Consider the following 26,923-nt stretch of genomic DNA (forward strand, 5'->3'; position numbering starts at 1 on the left):
GTGTGTGTGTGTGTGTGTGTGTGTGTGTGTGTATATATATATATATATATATATATATATATATATATATATATAATTACACACATACATACGCACACTAAAAATAAAGTATTAACCCTTTAACGTCCTGGAAGAAAAAAAAAGCAGTCAAAACTATTAGGAGCACTAACTGAATTTCCCTTTATATGAATTATTTGGGGCCTCTGCATGTATTACTGCAATACATTTATTTCAGCTCTTTGTCCAATGGTCTACAGAGGTTATCGGAAATTTAAATTATTACTTGATGAATTCTATTCTTGCTGGCATCTGCAGAGGCCTGTGAGACCAAAGAAAAGCCCATGCCGAAAAAAAGTAGAGGAGTCCTATATAATACAGAAGAATGACTTGCACTGCTGAAGGTAACTTGTAATGTTCAAAATCAGTGGCAATCATACGCCGACAAAAGACAAGGGCGTCCCAATACTAGATTTCACCAGCAGGTGACACTGCAAATGAAATCTTTCCTTTGAGCATTCCATCATAGGAAATCCTGGGAGCTGACAGTCAGCAGTTTATTAGAACTGGAAGTCCCTCATTTAATGAAGAATACTCCCCTCTGGCAGCCTAAATTACAAGCAAAGGCATCAGTTAACTAAGCACAATTTAAAGCATTGGGAAATGTAAAAGACAATTCCACCCAAGTTCAGTCCCCATTTCTCCTTACTTGTAAGACTGCAATAATCGATGCGGTCTGTAACATAAGTGTGATCTCCTCTGCTGCAACATTTGTTTTATAATTATAAAGGACGAGTATACTTTTAATGAAGATACAACAGTCCACCCTCTTTAACCTCCTAACCAAGAAACCACCCAACCAGTTGCTTATTTACCCCTTAGCACGGCAGTCACAGCCCCTCCTCTCTGTGCCACATTCGACTTCAAGCTGGCCACACCTGAGCAAGTGAGCCCCCAGAGTTTAAAGAGGGTCATACTCTGAGTTTCTCCAGTCACTGAGCTAAAGATGATTTTGGCCCAGAGGAGGTACACCGTATGGCCAAAATATGTGGAGAACCTTTCAAATTGAGCTCAGGAGAGGTGGAGGGTTAATGCTACAGTACACAAAGATATTTTAAACAATTGTGTGCTTCCAACTTTATGACCACAGTATAGGGAAGGTCCTTTTCACTTTTCCAGCTTCATAAAGACGTGGTTTAAAGGGGTTGTAAAGGTTAGTTTTTTTTATTTTCTAAATTGGTTTCTTTTAAGCATTGTTGGATCACTTACCTTTTCCTTTGATTTCCCTTCTAAATGTTTTTTTTTCTTTGTCTGAATTTCTCACTTCCTGTTCCTCCTCAGTAAGCTTGCCCCAATCATCCGAGCCATTCTGGCTGGGAGTTCTTGAGCGTGCTCGCCCCCTCCCTTGGACTACATCCACAGCGTCTTCCCGCAGGGATGTAGTCCTAAGGGAGGGGGCGAGCACGCTGACTAACCCCCAGCCAGAACGACTCGGATGATTGGGGGCAAGCATACTGAGGAGGAACAGCAAATGAGAAATTCAGACAAAGAAAAGGAACATTTAGAAGGGAAATTGAAGGAAAAGGTAAGTGAACCAAAAATGCACTAGCTTAAAGGAACCCATTTAGAAAATAAAAAACAACCCCTTTAAGTGGTTTGCTGAGGAGGATCTTGGGTGGCCTGCACAGAGCCCTAACCTCAACTTCTAAGAATGCCTTCAGGGTGAATTGGACTGTCAACCACAAGCCATGTTTTCCTGTCCAACATCAGTACCTGACCTTACAAATGTTCTTTGGGCTAAATAAGCACCAATTTCCAGAAATTCCCCAAATTCTTGTGCAAAACCTTGACAGAAGAGTAGAGGTTAGAACCTCACAGAAGTAGGGAGCAATGCCATAATAGGGCCAATGGTTTTGGAATGGAAGGTCCACCGAGTTTGTATAAGTGAGATGGTCAACGCCCTGAAACTTTTGGCATAAGCAGCTGGGTGGTTTTTAGTCAAGTCAAGGAAAGCCAGGTAAGATGACTAGTGCACTGGTTACTAAAGGTGGACTTGTCCTTTAAGCAAGCCGATCGTCCTATCCTGTTGCCAGAAGTTTACTCTTGTGGGACTGGGGCATGTGGGAGGAATTCTGACAAAATCTTTCTACTTGCACCAGAATATGGCAGCAATAGAAACAGATAGTGTAAACACCAATGTGTTCATTAGCAATAAAAACAGAATTTTCACTGGAAATATCATTTACATACATTTTGACATCTCCATCAATTTTTGCTTTTCCCTTGACAACGTTTGAAACTTTATTTAAATACAGAATAACTATTGACACTGTCCATTAAAAATAGACCAGCAACATGAAATGCTCAGCTTGAGCGCTCTTAATAGGATGACCTTTGTAGTGTTTCTCGGGGGGGAAAGAAAAACTCTGCTTTATTCCTTGGACTTGACAATGAAATATAAATTAAAGGTCTGAGCTGTTTATACATATGACATATCAGTCACATTAATTTTCTTATAGAAAATGAGACTGCTAAAAAATAAAAAAAAAAGTCAAAAAACGAAAAAGGAGCCTGCATTATAAATGTTGCCATTCGATGCCCGCTAACGTCTGATTGGCTTCCTGTGCATGTCCGATCTCCTCTGTAATGCTGTGCTGCTGCCAGAGTTTCTGGATCTTCTTAAAACGCTCCTTGCAGAGGTGAAGGGGGTTCCCCCGTCTAGACAAACACAAGACACTTTGGTTAGCACAAGCATTGCTTATCGTTTATACGACTCTCGCCAAAAATGGAACTGCAGTGTTAATACCAAACCATTTTATAGCCCCTTTTCCTTAGGTACAACAAATTATTACATTTTACTAGTCTGGCATTTTTATTTAGTCTCTTGTAGCCCTTGATGATTTAATGATACACTTTCATACATAGTTTTGCAGCTGTATACCTCAGGAAATGTTTTATAAGCTACTGTTGTAACGTTAAAGCAGAAATTCAAGGGGTTTTAAACCCTCTTTTTTTTTTAACTAAAAATGACAAACATGCCTATACTTACCTGCTCTGTGCAATCGTTTTATGCTCCCACAGAACGCCGCTGACAGAATTGACACAGACAGCAGGACTCAGCCCTACCCCCTTGTCACTGGATTTGATTGAAAGCAGCGGGAGCCAATGGTTCCTGCTGCTACAAGTCTATCCAATGATGAGAGAGTCAACAGCTAGAGCCGCTGTGCTCATGCACATCGCTGGATCAGATTGAGCTCAGGTAAGAAAAAGCTGGGAGCTGTAGCAGAGAAGGTTTTATTTACCCTAATGCATAGAATGAATTAAGGTGAAAAACCTTGAGGAGTTACAACCACTTTCAGGTAAAAGTAGTTAAAAGCCCATTTAAAAATTATATGGTAAAAAAGAGCTGCTTTTGCTGATTAGATGACTTCAGTCTTCATACCTCAATGACGACAATCATTACACCCACTTCCTCCGAGCAGAGAGCCGTTATGAACCTGCCCCCTGGAGCCATGACTAAGCACCAATTGGAGTGTGAAACACGTAGGCTGTTTTTCCCTGTGTTCTGCTTGTTTTGTAGTGCATTTTAATCCATTTTTTTACAATAACGACAACCTTATGGTTTTTTCGGAGTGCGGCTGTCCATCCCGTCTTTTCTTTATATCAATTGGAGCGACTTCATCATGTGGCTTGGGGTATATTACTGCATTGAACAGCGCTCACGCGTCATTACATGAGCGCTTTTGTTGCAGCAGAAGGGTCTACTCACTGCTGTCACACCAATGGTTATGATGTCATCAAACTGGCCAGAAGACTCTTGAAAAGTAGGTGAGTATATCACCAAATCCAAAAGGCTATTGATGGACTTATGACACACAACTGGGATCAAGTTGTGTATAGGAGGAGATCTATCATTTTTCCATGCAGGGCAAAGAAAAAAGGGTAATTTAACCTAAATACCAGCAAATTCTGACCTTTCCTCATTCCCACATCACTTTGACTGTTGGCCAGGAGGAAAGAGCCCTGTTTAAGCTCCAACCCCACTAGTAGGAGTTAACATAGGGCTATATCTTTCACGCTCTTGTGATGCGTTCGCTCTGCAATAAAAATCTTTGGACGGCATTTGAGGATCCTTGGTGTGCTGATTAATCTGTGAATTTAACATAAGGCTATAGACTCCTTTCCTGGCCCCCAAATGACAATACTAGGCCAATCAATTTCAGTTTGTTTCCAGTTGGCTGATCAGAAAGGAGAGGGAAGCAAAAAAATGCTATGGGCTCTCTACAAAAAAGGGATTTTTAATACAGCTTACCTGTAAAATCCTTTTCTTGGAGTACATCACGGGACACAGAGCGGCATATTCATTACTATATGGGTTATATGGAGTACCTTCAGGTGTTGACACTGGCAATCTTCAAACAGGAAATGCCCCTCCCTATATAACCCCCTCCCATAGGAGGAGTACCTCAGTTTTGTAGCAAGCAGTATGCCTCCCAAAATGGTCCCCAAAAAAGAGGGGTGGGAGCTCTGTGTCCCGTGATGTACTCCAAGAAAAGGATTTTACAGGTAAGCTGTATTAAAAATCCCTTTTTCTTTATCGTACATCACGGGACACAGAGCGGCATATTCATTACTATATGGGATGTCCCAAAGCAATGCTCACAATGAGGGGAGGGAGAACATCTCCAAGACAAAAGGATTTAATTTAGAGAAATACTCAAATCATAATAAATCCAACTTAGTTGAGAAAAATAATCTTAAATTTTAAATTTAACTCAAAAAAGAGGAGCCCCCGGAATCCGAGGGTCTCAAACTGCAGCCTGCAGCACTGCCTGCCCGAAGGCAGTATCAGTATTCCTTCTTACGTCCAACTGGTAGAATTTTGTAAACGTGTGGACAGAAGACCAGGTTGCCGCCTTGCAAACTTGAGCCATAGAGATCTGGTGGTGTGCTGCCCAGGAGGCGCCCATGGCCCTAGTAGAATGAGCCTTTAATGATACTGGAGGAGGCAACCCTTTCAAGCCGTAGGCCTGAGTGATTAATTGCTTAATCCACCTAGAAATGGTGGACTTTGCAGCTGCCTGCCCCTTCTTGGGCCCATCCGGTAATATGAACAGCACATCTGTTTTCCGGATCTTCTTTGTAGCTTTAAGATAGGCCTTCATGGCCCTGACGATATCCAAGGTATGCAGCAACCCTTCCCTTCTGGAAGTAGGTTTAGGGAAGAAGGATGGTAATACCAAATCCTGGTTCAAATGAAAACTGGATACAACCTTCGGTAGGAAGGAAGGATGAGGGCGGAGAACGACCCTGTCCTTGTGAAAAATAAGATATGGTTCCTTACAGGATAAGGCCGCCAGTTCCGATACTCTTCTTGCGGAAACTATGGCGACCAAAAATACTAACTTCCTTGTCAGTAAAACCAAAGGAATTTCAGCCAACGGCTCAAACGGTTGTTTCTGTAAACTTGACAGAACAAGGTTTAAATCCCACGGGCAAAGCGGGGATTTAACTGGAGGTTTAATACGTAAGACCCCTTGAAGGAAGGTCTTAACCAGCGAGTGGGTGGCCAGCGGCCGCTGAAACCACACTGACAGAGCAGAAATCTGTCCTTTGATTGTGCTTAATGCCAATCCTTTATCCACTCCTAGCTGGAGAAAACTTAAAACTCTATCAATGGTGAATTTGCGAGAAAGCCATCGCTTGAACTCACACCAGCCTACATAGGCCTTCCAGACCCTGTAATAAATCACCCTAGAGACCGGTTTCCTGGCTCTGATTAGGGTAGAGATTACTTTCTGAGACAGACCTCTACCCCTGAGAATCAGGGATTCAGCTTCCAGGCCGTCAAATTTAGATGCCGTAAGGCAGGGTGGAGGATCGGACCTTGCGATAGCAGGTCTGGCCGTAGAGGAAGAGTCCAAGGGTCTCCCACTACCATCCTTAAGATTAGTGAGTACCATGCCCTTCTGGGCCATGCTGGAGCTACCAGGATGACTGGTATGTGCTCCACCCGGATCCTGCGCAGCAGGCGGGGTAGTAACTGGAGCGGGGGAAACGCATAAAGAAGTTTGAACTGATGCCAAGGGTAAACCAACGCATCGGTTCCGCAGGCCATCGGATCCCTTGAGCGGGACATGAACCCGTCTAGCTTCTTGTTGAGTCTCGATGCCATGATATCCACGTCCGGCACTCCCCATCTTTGGCAGAGTGCTTGAAAGGTTTGTGGATGCAGAGACCATTCCCCCGGCAATAGAGTCTGGCGGCTTAAGAAGTCCGCCTGAAAGTTGTCCACTCCTGGAATGAATATTGCCGATATGCAGGGCACATGAGCCTCTGCCCATAGGAGAATCAAGCTCACCTCTCTCTGAGCGGCTTGACTCCTGGTTCCCCCTTGGTGATTTATGTATGCCACGGCCGTGGCATTGTCTGATTGAATTCTCACCGGGAACCCCTGCAATTTTGACGTCCAAGCCCTGAGGGCTAGTCGAGCAGCTCTGAGCTCCAAGATGTTGATGGGCAACTGCTTCTCTGGCGTTGCCCAAGTACTTTGGCGAGTGCAACCATCCAAAATTGCTCCCCAGCCCGTCAGGCTGGCGTCTGTGGTCACTATCTTCCAAGCCACTGGGCTGAAAGACCTCCCCTTCAGTAGATTCTGAGGGTCTAACCACCAACACAGACTTTGTCGGACTCTTGATGAGAGCGGCAACGGGATATCCAAGGCCTGTGGCCTTCTGCTCCATGCTGACAGGATGGCTGCCTGCAGGATGCGAGTGTGGCTCTGGGCGTATGGTACCGCCTCGAATGTGGCCACCATCTTGCCTAGTAACCTCATACATAGGCGAATAGTCGGTTCCTTCTTGCTTAGAACCAGTAGGATTAATTCCTTGATGGCTTTGACCTTCCTCAGAGGTAGAAACACTCTTTGTTGTTCTGTGTCTAATCTCATGCCGAGATATTCCAACTGCCTTGTGGGCAGGAAAGCTGACTTTTCTCGATTTAGGACCCAGCCGAACCTCTCGAGGTATTGGACCGTGAGGGCCACTGCTCGCTCCAAGCCAGGAGACGAGTGATCTATGACTAGGAGGTCGTCCAGGTATGCTAGGATCGTGACCCCTTGGATCCTTAGTTTGGCTAGGATTGGAGCTAGGACCTTCGTGAACACCCGGGGGGCCGTAGCCAACCCGAAGGGAAGCGCCACGAATTGGAAGTGACGCGAAGCCACCATGAAGCGTAGATATCTTTGATGTGGCTGATAAATTGGAAGATGAAGGTAGGCATCCTTTATGTCTATGGACGCCATGAAGTCGTCCTTTTGGAGTGTGGTAGCTGCTGACCGCACGGATTCCATCCGAAATGAGCGGATCTTTAGGTATGTATTTACCATCTTTAGGTCCAAAATTGGCCTGACATCTCCATTGGACTTCGGGATGATGAATAGGTTGGAGTAGAAACCTAGCCCCTGTTCCAGGACTGGTACCTCTACTATTACCTCCTGGGAAAGTAGATGATCTAATGCCGAACTTAATGCGGCTCCCTTCTCCGGATCGTTTGGAATCCTCGACTCCTGGAAATGAGGAGGAGGAAACCTTAGGAAATCTAGTTTGTAGCCTGTGGCCACGGAAGACCGTACCCACTCGTCGGGAATGCTGGCTTCCCAAATCTCTGAAAAGAGTCGCAGCCTTCCCCCCACCTTCGTGGGTGGGGGCGCCCCTTCATAAGGTTGGCTTGGGGGCTGGTTTTGCTGGTTTGCGAAACCACTGCCTTTTGCCTCTAACAGCCTGTCCTTGTGATCTGCTGTTGAAGCCGAAGCTTGCTTTTGCAGGAGGCCGTTGATACTGCTTAGTATTAGAGGGCCCCTGCCCAGGGGAATACTGTCGTTTAAACGCAGGCCCCTGAACCTTCTTCTTAGTTGGCAAGAGAGTACTCTTGCCGTTTGAAATGGTCTGAATGTATTTATCTAGGTCTTATCCGAAGAGTCGTCCTCCATGGAAGGGGAACCCTACCAGGAGCTTCTTGCATGGGGGCTCAGCCTCCCAGCTTTTTAACCATAAGAGTCTTCTCATATGGATAAGGGATAACGATAAACGTGACGCTTGCTGGATAGAATCCTTGATTGCGTCTACCGTAAAACAAATGGCTTTAGGGACATCCGAAAATTCTTCTGCCTGCTGGGCAGGAATAAGTTTAAGCATCTGCTTAAATTGATCCGATAATGCTTGAGCAACCCCAATCGCAGCCACAGCTGGCTGTACTACTGCCCCAGCAGTAGTGAAGGAGTTCTTAAGTAGTGCTTCCAAGCGCTTATCAACTGGATCCTTGAACACCTGTATGCTTTCTACAGGGCATGTTAACGATTTGTTAACACATGAGATGGCTGCGTCCACTGCAGGAGTAGCCCATCTTTTGGAAAATTTATCTTCCATAGGATATAGGACAGAGAATCTTTTAGGTGGTAAGAAGATCTTATCTGGCTTGTTCCAATCTTGGAACAAAAAAACTCCCTCTAATAGAGGATGGATCGGAAACACAGCATTGCTTTGAGGCGCCCTCAGTGAGCCCAAAGCTGAAACCGTCGATACCTGGAGATCTGGTACTGGCAAGTTGAATGCCTTATGGACCAAGTCCGACAATCCTTGAATCCACCAGCTCTCCCTCAGGGAGACTGCCCCAGACTCCTCTGTATCCGGATCCTCGATCCCTGAACCTACTTGGTCCTTGTCCAAGAGGTCGTCCAATTCCCCTGAGGAAAGGACCTCCTCCTCTGAGGGTCCGCGCTCGGGCGACGGAGATCTATTCCGCTTACTGCCCCGCATAGCTGCGGCTATCATTTTTCCCATGCTTTTCTGCATCTCTTTTAAAGAGGTGAGTAATACCTTCTCCGTGACCATCTTAGGGTTGGACTGACTCGCGTCAGCTCCAGCCCCAGATCCCGATGGCCCCAAGGCTCCCTGTGGGGAAAGCAGCGGCATAGCTTTGTCCGAGGCCTCAGACTCTCTGGGGGAATCCCCACCTCTTGTACCCTTGTTCCTTTGATGCCATGGTACAATACCGAGGTACACCCGCTACTTATTGGTACCTGGGACTTATAAATAGTTAAATGCCCAAACACCTGTTTGGGGGACAAAAAAATGCTTCCTCTCCCCTAGATGACACTTTTTTTTTTTTTTTTTTTTTTTTTCAAATCTAGGAAAGAAAAAACATTCTGTCCCCCTGAGTAGTATTGCAAGAAAAACTATGAGATGGAAAAGAAACAGCCTATTCCTAGGCTTGAAAAACAGTCTTTCTGAAGACTGCAATATTCTTTCTGGCCACTGTGTGTCCTCGGCGCCCCGTGCTTGCCGTTCTGGTCTTTCCTCCCTAGTTCCAAAGTATTGAATGGAACAAACAAGACCCGCCCTTCCCCCCCCCAGCAATCTCAAACAGGAAATGCCCCTCCCGACAGGGGGGGGGGGGTTGGGGGGAAGGGAGCCTCTCTGCTCCAGCAAACTGCAGCCTGCAGCCTGGAACACACGAGGAGGTCAGCGTTTTGCCTGCTTTGCAGGCTCTGAGGAGGAAGACTGAATGGAGCATCGCCTGGAGGCTTGCAGGTAAGCATAGCTCTCTGACACACACATATATCTTTATATCACACAGGCCCCACTCAATGCTTTTCCAACACTACAAGGGAGGTCACATCTTATGGGGAATATACATATAGAGCCATCCTATCTTTATGATATGTGACTAGTTTGCCAGATGCAGTGCATAACTTTAGGCATGTCCCCTGTGACCCCCCAGAAAAAACCTGCTAAGAACCAAGTTCCGCAAGTTTTCCCCTCACTTACCTGCTCCATGCCGCAGGACTTTGCCAAGCAAGAGGCCCAATCTTCCCCCATCTCGGTGGGGATGTCTAGACCTTCAGGCCCTGGGTTCCTATGAAGGATCCACTGTCCTGGGCCCATATAGCACTCTGGCAACAGAAACATTAGGCACCCAAAGGTTTCTAAGTTCTGGGCCCAGGGTCCAGCTCTCTAAAAAGAAAAGCATTATGGGCTATACCCCAAGGGTTTGGGGTCCGGTTACTGACCACTTTAGCGCTGAGGCTTTTTTGGACAGAACCGGTTAGCTCACCTAATCCCAAGGATGCGGAGGCAAGTTAAACCATGACTAACACCTAAGACACTGGCGTAAAAACTGAGGTACTCCTCCTATGGGAGGGGGTTATATAGGGAGGGGCATTTCCTGTTTGAAGATTGCCAGTGTCAACACCTGAAGGTACTCCATATAACCCATATAGTAATGAATATGCCGCTCTGTGTCCCGTGATGTACGATAAAGAAACTCGCACAGCCTACATATATGGACCCATCTGGACTGTTGGTTTAAATTGCCATGTTTCCTCTGGTGCTTGGTAGGTGTCAACAGAATAACCACAATCTGCTCATTATAGTGACAGATGCCAGGCTCTAAAGGAAATAAACTGTATCACAGAGTATACACATTTGTGGGTTTCACCTAGTTATTCAATAGGATGCCAAAGCCAGAAATATACGATGCAGATTGAAAGGTTATAATAATACAGATACAAACAAAGTTCCAGCATGAAGTTTACACAACCTATGTGAGCTACTTCATGAAGAACCACCACAGAGGTGTACGGTGAAATACTGTTAAACATACCGGAGTCCTTGGTCCGTCTCTCCATAGTCATCGAGATATGGCGGAGCATAGAAGCAGCCCTTTGTTTTCGCAGCCAAGAAGAGGACCTGACATTCTCTTACTCTGTACAGAGACCATGAAAAAAATCACAACAGTAAATAATGCATGTTGACATTAACCTTTATTTACAACCCCAACATATTTTACAGCACTGGAACATGAGAAAACACAGATATGAACCAAATTCATATAACCAAGGTGACTAAGTGCAGTTCAGCATTAAATGGCTGGGAAAGCACCAGAAACTAGGAAAAAATAAAATAAAAAAAAGTTTTTTATTGAGCAGCCACATCTTGTGTGCCTTAAAGAACAAACGGGTGAATTTACTAAAACTGGAGAGTGCAAAATCTGGTGCAGCTCTGCAGGGTAGCCAATCAGCTTCTAACATCAGCTTGTTCAATTAAGCTTTTACAAAAAAAAAAAAAAAAACCTGCATGCCGATGGTTTCTTTGCGGGGGGCTGCATTCGATTTTGCACTCTCCAGTTTTAGTAAATCATCTCCAAATTCACTTTCAGAGAAGTGTAAACTGTACACGCTATCCCTGTACTTTGTAAACTGTGACCCTACAAAAAACATATTAAACAAGCATTACTGACCTGAGGAAGATTCCCATTCCGGATCCACAGGTATACGTGTGCGCAGTGCAGGCCCCCACGTCATCCCCTTCCAGCTCAGTCTGACAGCAGTAACTTTGAGAGCAGAGCATGGCTCCACATACCAGGCACAAAGTGGGGGCTCTGCTCTTATCCCCCCCTGACTTTGGACATCTGGAACCAAAACATTGATGAGTCAGTTTCAGTAATCACAGCAGACCATAAAATCTGACTGGAAGGTTTATTTACATAAACTCTCTTCATTAAACAAGCTGTAGCATCCATTTAATAGTGCCCATACACATATCAATATTAATGATCATACAAAATCGATTGTTTAAAAGACGCAAACCAAAGGCCCCAATAAAATCGCTTTCAATCTCTGGTACCTAGACCAGGGGTTTCCAAACTGCGGCCCGAGGGCCAGATGTGGCCCTTTACTAGCCTTTATCTGGCCCTTGGGGCACTATTCCTCCAACTGATATGGGGCACTATTCATCCCATTGACTCCAACAAGGGGGCACTATTTCTTCCACTGATAACAATGATGTGATACTATTCCTCCTACTAATAGGGGCACCACTACTCCTCCTACTGAGACCAACCTTAGGGCAATATTTATTGTCGCCGATGCTGAGCCCGAGACATTTGCCATCTCCGCTGGCCACAATTCGGCCCTCCTAAAGTCTTAAGGACACAAAACTGGCCCTTTGTTTGAAAAGTTTGGAGACCCCTGACCTAGACTAATCACAAATCACTATATATAGGGCCACCATAACACACTAATAATAAACCACCATAACAGGGCAAGAACAAAGTGCAAACTACCTCAGTGAAAGCAACTATTCTGAATTGTCTTAAAGCGTTTGTATACCCGCTTTCACATTTTTACCTACAGGAAAGCCTATAATAAGACTTGCCTGTAGGTAAAGTTAATATTTCCTAAACCTGTACAGTTTAGGAGAAATTTACCTTGCATGCTGCCGCTGTCAGCGGTGCATGTGCTCTGAAGGTCCCCCGGATGCTGCTGGAAAATGAGAGCGCCTAGTCAAAAAGAGAACTCCTGTGACGTCATCGCGGTTCCGGCTGCTCTTAGCGTCGAAGCCGCGAACCCAGAAAAAACGTATAGGGAACATGTCGGCTCCCTAAGCAATGCCGGCGCTTCGTCTTAAGGTAAGCATTTTATAAAGAGCTAGTGTGCGGTGCATACTAGCTCATTATGCCTTACAGGTTTTTTTTCCCCCTGGTATACAACCACTTTACCTTAAACCAGGACAAGAAGAATTCCAATCTGTTACTTTGCAGCACAATTTGCAGATTATGTTGTTTTAGTGAAAAAGCCAGTTGAAATATATTTTAAGTCAAATTTTTTTTGGTTGCAAGCCATAATCCATTTTTGGGACCATGTTTCATGCTTGTTTTTGTTTTTTACCATGTTACACCCACGAGTAAGATAATTATTTTATTGTCGAGTTTGCTGTTGTATGTTCATACACTGATGCTGCTAGATTTGTTCATAGCATCTAGGCTTCGGTGATCTCTAGTCATGAAGGGGTTAAAACAAGTCGGTTACTTACGAGAAATTGGATGCTTGATTGATGAGACTGCTGTAGTCCTCCGGGAGGTTTATCAATTTATTAGACTCTCGTGGAAAGCTAACAGGAACGATAGAACCATTAATTGACAGGGAAAAAAAGGAATGAAAACATTAAACTACTCTAATATAATTAGACCTTCACACAAACCTGTACAGAATACTCTGTACAATAATATCGGTCTGTTACCATCATATACTCAGCCCTATATGATCACAGCAGAAATGTCGCCTACCTGATCGCCGTCCGTTCACCGGTCACAAATCTTCTCACCTCCTTGTGCTTGCACCAACTTCAAAACATAAAATACAATCTCATTTAGAAAGGGAAGGTATGTGTCAGGTATACTGAGTTTGTGTGCATACATTTTTTTATGGATTATAGATAGAGAGATAGATAATACATTTATATATATATATATATATATATATATATATATATATATATATATATATATATATATATATATATATATATATATATATATATATATATATATATATATACACATACACACACACATACATATATACACACCACAGGATATAGTAGGCACTCATAGGTCTTCCAGAACCGGAGTATTATTGTGTGCATTTTAGAGTAGGGAATGGTTAAAAAAATAAAAACATATTTTTTTTTGCTGTTGGTTTCCCTGATTTCTGTTGACTTCCTGTCCCAGCAATACAACAGAAGTAAAAGGAAATCTCTAAAAAGTGAGTGGGAAAGGGGTATTCCCCTCTTACACCGTTGCCCCCAAAACAGGTGTCCCCCTTAGAAGATTTATGTTGCATTTCATTTCCATCCCGATCTGACTTTCGGCCAGAGGTCTAATAGAAAAGGTAAATCTACTTAAAGCGGTTGTAAACCGCATAAACTTTTTTTTGTTTTTTTTTCAAACCTGCAAGGCAAAAGGCATAATCGGCTAGTACTAGCCGATTATGAAATACTTACCTCGGAACGAGGCGAACACCACTTACCTGGTCCACGCCGAGCAGGATGTCATCTTGTTCCGGCGTGTCTTTCGGGTATCGCCGCTCCAGCGCTGTGATTGGCTGGAGCGGCGATGACGTCACTCCCGCGCGTACGATTTAAAATCGGCAGGGTCCGGCGGATGCCGGTCCTTTCGCCGTGGATTCCCCCCTGCGCATGCGCCGCCCGCATTGCCAGGGGAATATCTCCTAAACCGTACAGGTTTAGGAGATATTCTTTATACCTACAGGTAAGCCTTGTTATAGGCTTACCTGTAGGTAAAAGTGAAAAAGTGGGTTTACAACCACTTTAAAGCGGTAGTAAACCGCAGGGAAAAAAAAAACCCTGCAAGACAATGTAATAATGTGCTAGTACTAGCACATTATGAAATATTTATCTTAGAAAGAAAGCACGTATTTCTTCTTCCCTTAGTCCCGGTGCGATATGCTGGATCTTCAGAGCGCAGGCGCTGCTGACGTCATTTGCGGCATGCACAGTGAATATCTCCTAAATGGTGCACGTTTATGAGATGTTTATTTTACCTACAGGTGCGCCATATTGTAGGCTTACCTGTAGGTAGAAATAACAAAGCAGGCTTTACTACCACTGTAATGGGACACTAAAAGCAGCAGAAATCTGGCACTGGTACCAATCGTTCCCTACTCTATTTAAACATATAGTTTTAGCTATACATACACTTCAATGAAACATTTACACATTGAGTAAATACAGAAATAGAAGGTGGGAAATAAAAAGAATGATAAAACAAAATACAAAACAAAAAGGATAAGCCAACAGAAGCAATGTTATGAAGCAAACAAACTGTATCCTCAGAAAAACAAAGTCACACGTATGAAGAGGTACAGGCAGCAGAGCAAAGGAAGACAAATTCTTCTATAGAAAACCCAGCTCCAGCCAAAAGGGTTAGAGAAGGGAAGAGTTGGAGCATCTATCAGGGTTCTATTTGTTCTCTTTTTTCACCCATTTTTCAGCCAGTGGCTTACCTGTTAATCATGGCCTCGGTCACTTGGGGTTTCTCCTGAAAGATGCTGATCAGGTTGGTGGGAAGTGACAGGTAAGTACACAGATGTTCAATCTGGCTCAGACCACTCACTAAAATGGTTAAAAAGGAATATTTATATATTAGAAATCATTTTCACCCAACTTAGCTCTCACTTCAAACACGGGGCAGGTTTCTATTTTAGTGGAACCTTAACCCCTTTGTGCCTAAAGTCTAGAACACACAGTGGGCTGAACAAAAAAAATTAATCAAGAGCTCAGTGGGAGCTGCTGTACCAACTATGCGATTTTACTACAGCGATCTCCCCTGCTGAGGTATTGTGTTCTGACAGGTGTGTGGACCCCCGCCAGAACCCTTCAGTAGGATGCTGATCGGTAGAACTTTTTTGGTCATACCCCTGAGAACATCTGGCTTCTGTCAGACCGGCTGCTGTACACAAGTCGAATGCCCCCCTGTCATAACACAATAGATCAGTGGGGTGATTTGCTGCAGTAACATCGGCTCCAGTACAGCGGTTCCTCCTGAGCTCTTCAATTTATTTTTTTGTGTGTACAGCCTTTTAGGGTAAAAAAATGTTAATGTCTAAGCAATTTTGCAACTATCATATCACAACTAAAACAATAGTGTATCCAGGTGGATTGTCTTTTTTTTCCAGGACAAATTGGGCTTTCATTTGGTGGTAACTGGTAATTGAGCGCTCCTGATTTTTATTTTTATCAAAGAAAAACTGGCCTAAAATAGTAAACAAAAAAAATTATATATATCGCTGGCATCCTTTAACTGGGTTGTTTCCAGCATTGGTTTTTGGCAGCTCCTCTGTGGTCCTTGCCTATTACTAGTCAAGTCCCAGGGCACTTAAGCCTTTTGAATACCTCACACGGTCAATACAGATCCTCACCTTGCTGGGGGCATCTTCATCACCATCTTACACCCTGTGTGAGATCTCTGTCTCCATGTTGGGCCTAGGCTCCCCCAAGGAGTGAATCTGTGTTCACAGACTAAATTTCTCCTGACGAAGCTACCAACGAGTAGCGAAACTAGTAGAGATCCTGATCTATAGGACCCCCTCCGCCTCATCGCTGCCCGCAAAATAGGGCCTATATACCACCTCTATGACGTGTTGGCTGGTCGTATAAATCCATCTGTTTCACACTACTACTGTTGTAATTTTAAAATGCTGTGCACTTCTCAATTTCCTTATGCTATGTTTATTTTTTAATAAATTGAACTTTTTTTACCCTTACTATACTCTTTTGATAACTGACTTACCCAAGTACCGACATAGTCCACTAGCCCCCTATCCACCTCCTTTGTTTTTTTTGGGGGTCCCAAATGAACCCTATTTCTACTCAAATTATGTTAGGATGATGGTACTTTTATGTTATGTTATTTTTTCTTTTACTGAGAGGTCTTCTTATAAATCATTAGCTGTACATTTGTTACTATCATAACCTACCACCAAATAACCCAAAATAAGCTCCTCTGTGCCCCATGATTGCAGCAATGCCACATATGTGTACATTAGTTGTTTTATGTACCCGTAGTACAGCGCCGAAATAATAGTGTACAGCTTATTTTTTTTATTTTTTATTCTACAACACACTGACTAAAAAAAAAAAAGTAGTACATCACAACACACTGCGGCAGACAGTAAGCCATTCATTATTCAACATAACATAAAAACGAGTAGAACATTGAGAACAGAGATACAGGCAAACACATCGGGACCCAGTATCCTAATGGGCATAACTTAAATTCAGAACCCACGCAGCGAGCCGGAGGTGAAGTCTCACCCTCCGTATAAAACACTTTAACCGAAAAACAGAACGTGGGAGAGATACACTTCGAACCTCTCATCTACGGGTCAAGACTGGTGCTCGCTGAAGAGGGGCAAAAACCGGAAGTCAAGCCGGCCGGTAGTCTGGACAGCAATTGGTACATTAAGTAATGTGCAGATTAAAGGGTAAGCTGGCCGAGCGCGCACAAAGGGAGGGGGCCACTATAGACCTCCAGCTTACCTCCCAGCATGCAACAACCCCGGCCGACCTCCACAGTGCTCGAGATACCCGGCCCAAGGTGGCAAAGCAAATGCCTGTCCCCGGAGGGGGCCAGGCTGTCTCCCGGCAACGGGGTCCCGAGTACATCTGACCGTCCGGTACCCCCAGCGCTCACCTCCCTCCTGGTGCAAGTTTTCTGTTTATTTACCTTAAGGAGGCTTGTGCATTACATAGTAAAAGGATAGTAAATGGATAGTAAATCCGTCATGCACACTCTCTAGCTGTACTTCAACTAACCACAAGTTAGAGCTGAAATCACCCCTTTAGTAAATCAGACTTGGTGTGGTGTAGTCACAGAACACAAATAAACATTCTTAGTAAAATGTCTGGAAAATCACTAACATATACCGTATTTATCGGCGTATACCGCGCACTTTTTTGCCCTGAAAATCAGGGCAAAATCGTGGGTGCGCGGTATACGCTGATCCCCGCGCCGAGTTTGAATACTGCGCCGGCATATACCGAGCGCAGTACACTCGTGTATAGTCGGGCAGGCTCGGCTGCTCTCGCGCTCACGTCCTGGACGTACAGGACATGAGCGCGAGAGTAGCCGAGCCTGCCCGACTATACACGAGTGTACTGCGCTCGGTATATGCCGGCGCAGTATTCAAACTCGGCGCGGGGATCGAGCGAGGAGGATGCCGCAGAAGGACGCTGGACCCGACGAAGAGGACACCCGAAGCCGCAGACGGACGCCGGACCCGACGAGGCCGCCGTGCAAGACAACAAAACTGTAAGTACTAAAATCTTTTTTTACAGGAATGTCGGGTCCACTTTAGGGGTGCGCGCTATACGCCGGAGCGCGCAATACCCCGATAAATACGGTAATTTCAAACAAGTTGAGTGGAATAGCAGGGAAACACAGGAGACTGGTTTACTGATAATACTTCTTTAATAAAATGTTGGAAAACTGGAGACATACCTGGGAGGTCTGTGGGTGGAGGGACACCATTCAAATAATGGAAGAAGACAGCGGAGCACCTCAAGAATGGAAGAACTGCCACTTTTATTGCTCTGTAGAGGTGCCATCCTGATGACCACCTTGGCGTGCTTTTAAGCAGAAAGCAAACAAAACATAATTTTAAATTGTTTTTCTAAAGACATTTTTGGTTCCAGAAAAATAAACATACTAAGTATGATCAGTCAGATTGGCCCCATACCTCCCTAGATGTCAGTGAGGCTGCCTATCAGACAGAAAACCAATAGGAAGGTGCTTAGGCTAGACCATATTTAAGGAAAATTAGGGTAATCTTTGATTGTGGGTATACAGATTTTTATTTCTTTAAATGCATCTCTGCCTTAACTTCTACGTAGCCCTGTCATTGCAAGCAATGCTTTAGGCCCCTTTCACACTGGGGCGGGAGTTGCGGTGTCGTTAAAGTGCCGCTATTTTTAGCAGCGCTTTACCGCTAATTTTGCGGCGCTATTCGGCTGCTAGCGGGGGCGTTTTTACACCGCGCTAGCGGCCGAGAACGGGTTAAAACCGCTCGCAATGCTCCTCTGCAGAGGCGCACTGCCGGTGGTTTAGCCGCGCTGTCCCATTGATTTCAATGGGCGGGAGCGGTGAAGAACGGTATACACATCGCTCCTTCACCGCTCCAAAGATGCGGCTAGCAGGATTTTTTTTTACCATCCTGCCAGTGCACCACTCCAGTGTGAAAGCCCTCGGGCTTTCGCACTGGAGAAACAGCAGCAGCTGTTTAGTATCGTTTGCAGGCACTATTTTTAGCGCAAAAGCGCCTGCAAACCTGCGCCTCCAGTGTGAAATGGGTCTTGGGCTCGGTTCACATACATGCGAATCGGATGCGTTTTAAACGGTGTATACAATTCGCATTACATGTGAACCAGACTGGCTTTCAATGGAGCCACATATATGCGGCCCAGTTGCCGCGCAAATTAACCACTTAAGACCCGGACTAATATGCAGGTAAAGGACCTGGCCAGTTTTTGCCAGGTCCTTTCAGCACTGCGTCGTTTTAACTGACAATTGCGCGGTCGTGCGACGTGGCTCCCAAACAAAATTGCCATCCTTTTTTCCCCACAAATAGAGTTATCTTTTGGTGGTATTTGATCACCTCTGCGATTTTAATTTTTTGCGCTATAAACAAAAATATAGCGACAATTTGGAAAAAAATTCAATATTTACTTTTTGCTATAATAAATATCCCCCAAAAAATATATAAAAAAAACATTTTTTTTCCCCTCAGTTTAGGCCGATACGTATTCTACCTATTTTTGGTATAAAAAAAAAATAAAAAATCGCAATAAGCGTTTATCGATTGGTTTGCGCAAAATTTATAGCGTTTACAAAAAAAAAACTCCAGAGAGAGCCTGACCTCCTGTCGTTAGGCAGAAAACAAACTGAGGCTGCTAGAGCAGGGTGTGGGTTATGCCTGGGGGAGCCACGCCCCCTGGGAGGAGCGGCATGAAGGAAAGGTTAACACCTTAAGTGCTGTAGAATTCTGCCTAAATCTCCTGGTAGGAAGAAGCATAACCCTAAGGTCAATGAAGGCTGTGTCTGTCTATGAATGAAAGAGAAATAGGGGATAGTTTTATGGCATTTTTATAAAAAAAAAATTTTTTTACTACCAATGGCGGCAATCAGCGATTTTTTTCGTGACTGTGACATTATGGCACATCGGACAATTTTGACACATTTTTGGGACCACTGTCATTTTCACAGCGAAAAGTGCTATAAAAATGCACTGTGATTACTGTGAAAATGACAATTGCAGTTTAGGAGTTAACCACTAGGGGGCGCTGAAAGGGGTTAAGTGTGACCTCATATGTGTTTCTAACTGTAGGGGGGCGGGGCTGGACGTGTGACGTCAGCGATCGTCTTTCCCTATATCAGGGAACAGACGATCACTGACATTGCCACAATGAAGAACGGGGAAGGTGTGTTTACACACACACCTCTCCCCGTTCTTCAGCTTCTGAGATCGAACGCGGGACACCGGCGGTGATCGGGTCCCGCGTGCGCGGTCATGGAGCTTCAGTCCAGGTCGCGAGCGGCTTGCGACCCCACGGCTGGGCTCTTATAGAGGACGTACGGGTACATGCCTGTGCCCAGCCGTGCCATTCTGCCGACGTATATCGGTGTAAGGGGGTCCTTAAGTGGTTAAAAAAGGGTCCCGTGCAGTTCAGGTGCGATTTCAGTGTCAATATTGCACCTAAACTGCTGAATGGAAAACGCACCTGTAATACCTGGCTGATCCTGCCAGTTTCTCCCCTCCCCTCTGCAAACAGACCGCGATAATCATGGCTGCTGAGCCCCTGTCAATTGTGGTCCATTTGCGTGTCTCAGTCAGCCGCAGCCTGCTATTCTGTGTCTGTCACCTCTGTCTCCCCCCCCGTGTGAACCTAGTGAATGTGCCGCACCATCCCCCTCCTGCTGCAGGAATTTACAATATATCTTCATACCATCTGCTCTGTCTCCTCATACTGTGCTCCGGTGCCTGTGTATTATTAAAACAAATCCTCCTTCACCGTATCTCACGGCAGCTTTTGGCGGTCATGCGACTGGCTGTGTCTACGCTCTCCTCCTCGCACCCCACTGACATCAGTGGAGAAACCTTGGCCCGCCCCCTGCTTCTGCAAGACGGGCAGAGAGAAAACACAGCCGGTGACATGAGAGCCAGGAGCCGCTGTAAATAATGGTAAAGGAGGATTTTTTTTAAATAAAACACAGAGGTAGGGGGGCACAGTATGAAGAGACAGAACAGATTATGTAAACATAAGAAAGTGGATTAACAACCACTTTAAGTGTATGTCAAGGAAGAAACCTTATTTTTCGAGTTTTAGATAGAGTGGGTTCGGATTAGAACTCATATTGGGTTTTTACTGCTATATAGGGTTGTGTTAGTGAGTCAGCTCACTTCCTGTTTTGTTGCCAATGGCATTACCAGGCAGGAAGTGAGGGGAAATCTGCTTCCTGTCTGCTAAAATACTGTCATCAGGACAGGAAGTGAGAGGAAATCTCTTTAGCATAGACCCAGATAGCAGTAAATACCAGACAGTGGTTCTAATTATTTATCACACAATCCAAAACCAAGAAAAACACTGTGGCTGGACATACTCGTTAACCTTATGCTCATCTTTTGCTTCCACTGGATCTTGTTTGGTCTTTTCACTAAATGATAAGGGGGGTGGGGGTAATGCAGATAAAACAGAATATGTAAACGGCTTATGTAATGGAGTGCAACAGACCTTCCAGTGCACTGGCAGATTGTTCTGTACAAAGACATCACAGCTTGTTCCTCCTCTCCATCTGAACATTCCTGGTCCATCCCATCTTCCTCTGCAGAAAAGAGATTTTCATCACTGAACCGTAAAAAAACGTAGAATTAAGTGACTACTGGAAGCTATGAGTAAGTTGTATTGCTTGCCTTACTAGCAACACTTTTACCCAAAGACTCAAGTATCCAATACATCTCCTGGCCATTTTTTGAAATTTAGACACATTGGGGGAGATTTACCAAACTGGAGCACTCAGAATCTGGTGCAGCGGTGCATGGGAGCCAATCAGCTTCCAATTTCAGCTTGTTCAGTTAAGTTTTGACAAACCTGGAAGCCGATTGGTTTCTATGCAGAGACACACCAGATTTTGCACTCTCTAGTCTTAGTAAATCTCCCCTATTGACTTTTGCTTAGTAGGAGGAGCGAATCAACCACACTGTTCAATGGTGCATGTATGGGGGAAAAGACTAGGCCAATAGAACATAGAGCAGCCCTGAAGCTGTAGAGGTACACAGGAGTGGTCACAAAAACTGTTGTGGAATATATTCCCCTTAGCTGTCAAATATTAAACTCACAATCATTTTTGATTTCTGAATTACTTTTTTTTACAATTTAGAGCATTACCTAAACACGAAGTCAGCATTATCTGAACAATATGCACCATGGTTACAAGGTGGAAGAGATGGAGGTCTCCAGTGGCCAAGCTGTACCCAGAAAAGTCCTGGCACTGTACAGCTGGGAAAGATAGCACCAAGCTGACCTGTACAAAGAAACACATGATCGTCAGGCACATATTATACAATTGGAGATACACTTTTACTATATGCATACAACAGAAACAATACTTTACTTTTGTATGGCTGTTGGCAAAAAAGCAAGAGGAAATCCCCCTCTTGGTTGCCATCCGAATCACTGTTCCCAAAGGAAGATTGCTCAGCAACATCTATTCTAGTGACACATTTTGGTGTTTCTCCATCAATATAGGCAGCGTACAGAAAGCAATACAAACCTGACAGGTGTTCTATAACCCCTCAGCACTTTAATCAGCCTTTTAAAGACTCTTACAGGGGGTGGCCAGTTCGCATTTCCCATAATGGGAAAGTATGCCCATTATACAATACTGCAAAAGTCATCAATAGGAACCTTGACTTTTGATATGACATTTTTTTTATACTACAGGTTGCTGCTGCCAGCTTACACTTTATTAAAAAGGTGGATAGATAAAAAAAATTGGCTAACCAAGTCTTTTCTCCAGGTGACTTTTGGAATACTGGAGATACTAAATGCCCAATTTAAAGTGGAGTTGCACCCAAAAAGTGGAACTTCCGCTCATTCGTCGCCTCTCCCCCTCTGGTTACTACAATTGGCACCTTTTCGAGGGGAGGGGGGACAGGATCCTGTTCCCACTTCTGGCAGTCCACGCAGCGGCCCATGACGTCACAGCGGGGCTCCCCCTGTTGTCGGGCCAGTAGGAGAGAGGAGCCGGGCCTCGCGCATGTGAAGTAGGGTTCCTGGCATGAAGCCGTAAGGCTACACTGCCGGGTTCCCTTACGCGCAATGGCAGCGGCAGCACCCGAAAGACATCAGCTGCGGTGCAGACATCGCTGGACTTCAAGCCAGGCAAGTGTACCATTATTAAAAGCCAGCAGCTGCAGTATGTGTAGCTGCTGGCATTTAAATTTTATTTTTTGGGCGGACCTCCGTTTAAGCTGTTTTTTCACGTACACAGCAGTCAATGCAACAGTGAAATGGAGTATGCTTTGTTGCAAGATATATTCAGGTATGCACATTATGGCACACTTATCTCTGGGTGTGCTCTATGCCACCAATGGCATATGAGAACTCCTGGCTGTCACCATATATATGATATATAATCAGGCATGCAAGAGAAGGAATGGTGACACCCCCATTAGAATATTAGTAGCAGACCTTGGCTAATTAGGAACAGCAACAGGGTCTATGACTCTGAATGGAAATCAGGCCATTGGATTTCTCAGGAGATACAGTAAAGTGACACAGCCCGCTGTACCCCACAAACAAATATTACTTTTGGGTAAAATGACCCTTTAAAGTCTGTATCTGTTATTAACATTGCATACTCTTACCATTAAATGGAAGGTGTCGATGTCAAGTATACTCTGCGACTCCAGTCCATCATCTTCTTGAGGCACAATTGCTGTGATAAAAAACATATGTTAATTAGCATGTCATTGATACGTGTTATACAGCACTTCTAGATCACCCAATTGTACCCCCCCAATGGGACAGAGGGCAAGAAAACTTGACAGGGATTACAACCAACCCCCAACTCTGTAAAAAAAATTGTTTGATTTACTTCAAAAAGAAAAATTAAAGTAGGATTTTTGGTTTATCTGTAAAGTCCCTTTCTTGGAGTACATCTCAGGACTTGATGTTTAATACTACTTGAGTTATGCTGTAGCCTTCAGGTGAATGGACACTGGCCAAAAGAGGCAAGTCTCCCCCCAAAGACCCCGCCCCCACACCCCACATAACACCTCCCAGCTGAGCCAAGCCTCCGTTTTGTAGCAACCATGGGGTAGCAGACAAGAAGGAAGGGATCTCTGTGTCCTGTGATGTACTCCAAAAATATGATTTTACAGGTAATCCAAAAATCCTAGTTTCTTAACTGTCCATCATCACAGGACACAGAGATCATATTATGACTACTTGGGATGTCACAAAACACAGCAACAAGGCCAAACACGGCCAAAACAGAACTTGGGGAACACCACTACAAATCCGCCTGCAGGACCTTCCACCCAAAACTGTCATCTGCAGAGCTGTGAACATCTACCTGGCAGAACCTAACGCATGTGAAGGGAAGAATAGGTAGCAAACTTACAAACTTCAACAACAAAAGCTTGATGCTGAATAGCCCAGGAAGAACGGACACACCTGGTGGAACCTTGTCCTTCATTCCATAGGCCAGAGAAAAAAAAAGCAGATGATTGCACCTATAAATCGCACATTGAGAAGCAGCCTGACCCTTATTAGGACCCTCGGGCAGAACATACGGAATCGGACTGTCATAATGAAGCTATGGACTTTAGATATACTCAGACAGCTCAAACAACATCCAAAGAGTGAAGCACATTTTCTTTGAATCCTCAGGATTAAGACAAAAAGATGACAACGCAATGTCCCGATTCAGTTGGAATAAAGACACCACCTGAGGTAAAAAAGAGGATTGAGGCCTTACCGCCAATGTTAATTTTGGCAGAAAACTTCGATTTAGTTTTAGTCTTAGGATTAAAATGGCATTTTAGTTCCATTTTAGTCTTCTGCAATCGTTTTAGTCGTATTTAGTCAACTAAATCTCCAGGACATTTTAGTTGACTAAAACGCTTTTTAGTCATCTAAAGGTTGTACCGTAATTGAATTGTAATGCATTAGTTAAAATGTCTCTACAATTTCCAAGCTCATTACATACTGCTGGAGAGAAAAATCTAATATGTTATTATTTATGGTATTGAGGTATGAACATGCACTACACAGTGTTAATTTTAGAGTCAAATTTCAATTTAATCTTAGTCTTTTGACTAAAATGGCATTTTAGTTTTAGTCCCATTTTATTCGTTTAACTAAAATGCCGTTTTAGTCGTGTTTTAGTCATCTCAATTATTTTAGTCGACTAAAATAGTATTCATTTAAATCGACTAATATGTTTTAGTCGTTTTAGCCGACTAAATTAACACTGCTTACCACCACCTCATCCTGGTGAAAAACAAGGAAAAGTTTCTTGCAGAAATATGCAGCCAACTCTGAGACCATGTGAGGAGATTGGAGACGCTGCAGAGCCACGCCCAACAGAGAGACGGGGCACCCCAAAGAGAGGAGAGACGGGGCACCCCAAAGAGAGGAGAGACGGGGCACCCCAAAGAGAGGAGAGACGGGGCACCCCAAAGAGAGGAGAGACGGGGCACCCCAAAGAGAGGAGAGACGGGGCACCCCAAAGAGAGGAGAGACGGGACGCCCCAAAGAGAGGAGAGACGGGGCGCCCCAAAGAGAGGAGAGACGGGGCGCCCCAAAGAGAGGAGAGACGGGGCGCCCCAAAGAGAGGAGAGACGGGGCGCCCCAAAGAGAGGAGAGACGGGGCGCCCCAAAGAGAGGAGAGACGGGGCGCCCCAAAGAGAGGAGAGACGGGGTGCAGACGGGCACCATAAAGAGAGAAGAGACGGGCACCATAAAGAGAGAAAAGACAGGCACCCTAAAGAGAGAGGAGACAGGCACCCTAAAGAGAGAGGAGACAGGCACCCTAAAGAGAGAGGAGACAGGCACCCTAAAGAGAGAGGAGACGGGCACCCTAAAGAGAGAGGAGACGGGCACCCTAAAGCGAGAGGAGACGGGCACCCTAAAGTGAGAAGAGACAGGCACCCAAAAGAGAGAGGCGACGGGCACCCTAAAGAGAGAGGAGACAGGCACCCTAAAGAGAGAAGAGACGGGGCACCCCAAAGAGAAAAGAGACGGGGCACCCTAAAGAGAGGAGACAGGGCACCCTAAAGAGAGAAGAGACAGGGCACCCTAAAGCGAGAAGAGACGGGCACCCTAAAGCGAGAAGAGACAGGCACCCTAAAGAGAGAGGCGACGGGCACCCTAAAGAGAGCCTCTCTTCCATGCAGCCTTTATTCAGATTTTTTATTAAACATTACAAAGTACAATTCACACAATTCATACATGCTATTTTATAGCTAAAGTTTGATCTGCTTATATTTAGCCTTTTCCCATTATCAATATGCTAATGAATTTTATATAAAACCTTTATGTTTTCAATCATCCCTTATTTTAGATCTATGCACACTTTACTTTCATTCAGACTGCCCCAGATAATGCCCACACACACACACACACAAGCCAATGAATGAAAAAAGTGGGCTGGGGATGATCAGGGTGGGGAGGAAAGAGCTAGATGGTACTGGATATTCCCGAGTCAGGAAATGACAGGCACTGTCCGACTTTCTGCAGTTTCTAACGCACATTGTAAGAAGCTCACAGTGTACAGTGAAATCATAGTAAGCAATTTCAGTACAGGAGAGGAGTCTGTACCAAGGAGCAAGATCGAACGTAAAGCTGGAGCTCAACTTTAAAGACTGGAACCTCACCCAACAGAACCATTAGTGTCTTATTTAGGTAGGAAACACTTAGGTCTTTCTGGCTGCTGACCCATTTCTCCTCCATGAAAAACAAATCCTCTAACACAGGGATATGCAATTAGCGGACCTCCAGATGTCGCAAAACTACAAATCCCATCATGCCTCTGCCTCTAGGTGTCATGCTTGTGGCTGTCAGAGTCTTGCTATGCCTCATGGGACTTGTAGTTCTGCAACAGCTGGAGGTCCGCTAATTGAATATCCCTGCTCTAACATAATGAAGCTGGCTTCACAGTAACATCCATTGCATCAACTCTTAATTGGCTACATGGAAGGATACAGCAGTTACACACTAATGCGTTTCGGCCTTACTCCTGGATCATTGTTATGTTCCAAAGGCACTTGGGACAGAGCAGCAGTTCCAGTCTTCCAGGTAATTTGCGGTAGATCATATTTTCTCTGTTGGACTGTCCATGTGGTACTGGTGAGCAAACACTCCACTCCAGGGGGATCACACCCCCAGACCTGCAAGAGTACTCTGCCAGCTTGGTCACCGGATACACTGTACCTAGATGATTGATGGCTGCAGGATCAGGCACAAACGGGCAGACATTACAGGCCATCCCTGCTCTTGTATGGGGT

General features: G+C 44.7%; 1 protein-coding gene across 2 annotated transcripts in view; it reads right to left on the reverse strand.

Moving 5' to 3' along the window:
• Nucleotides 1-2,280: 2,280 nt before the first annotated feature.
• UBR2 (ubiquitin protein ligase E3 component n-recognin 2) overlaps nt 2,281-26,923 on the reverse strand; it is a 129,181-nt gene continuing 104,538 nt past the window's right edge. For both annotated transcript variants that reach the window (XM_040351504.1, XM_040351505.1), the window contains exons 38-47: nt 23,279-23,349; nt 21,798-21,933; nt 21,144-21,234; nt 17,857-17,984; nt 14,861-14,969; nt 13,123-13,179; nt 12,870-12,947; nt 11,296-11,466; nt 10,660-10,761; nt 2,281-2,715 (exon numbers count right to left, since the gene is read on the reverse strand). In XM_040351504.1, the coding sequence (XP_040207438.1) occupies nt 2,574-2,715; nt 10,660-10,761; nt 11,296-11,466; nt 12,870-12,947; nt 13,123-13,179; nt 14,861-14,969; nt 17,857-17,984; nt 21,144-21,234; nt 21,798-21,933; nt 23,279-23,349 (1,085 nt within the window). In that variant the 3' untranslated portion in view covers nt 2,281-2,573. The remainder of the gene's footprint in view (nt 2,716-10,659; nt 10,762-11,295; nt 11,467-12,869; nt 12,948-13,122; nt 13,180-14,860; nt 14,970-17,856; nt 17,985-21,143; nt 21,235-21,797; nt 21,934-23,278; nt 23,350-26,923) is intronic.

The sequence above is a fragment of the Rana temporaria genome, chromosome 4, assembly GCF_905171775.1.
Source record: "Rana temporaria chromosome 4, aRanTem1.1, whole genome shotgun sequence".
NCBI lineage: Eukaryota > Metazoa > Chordata > Amphibia > Anura > Ranidae > Rana > Rana temporaria.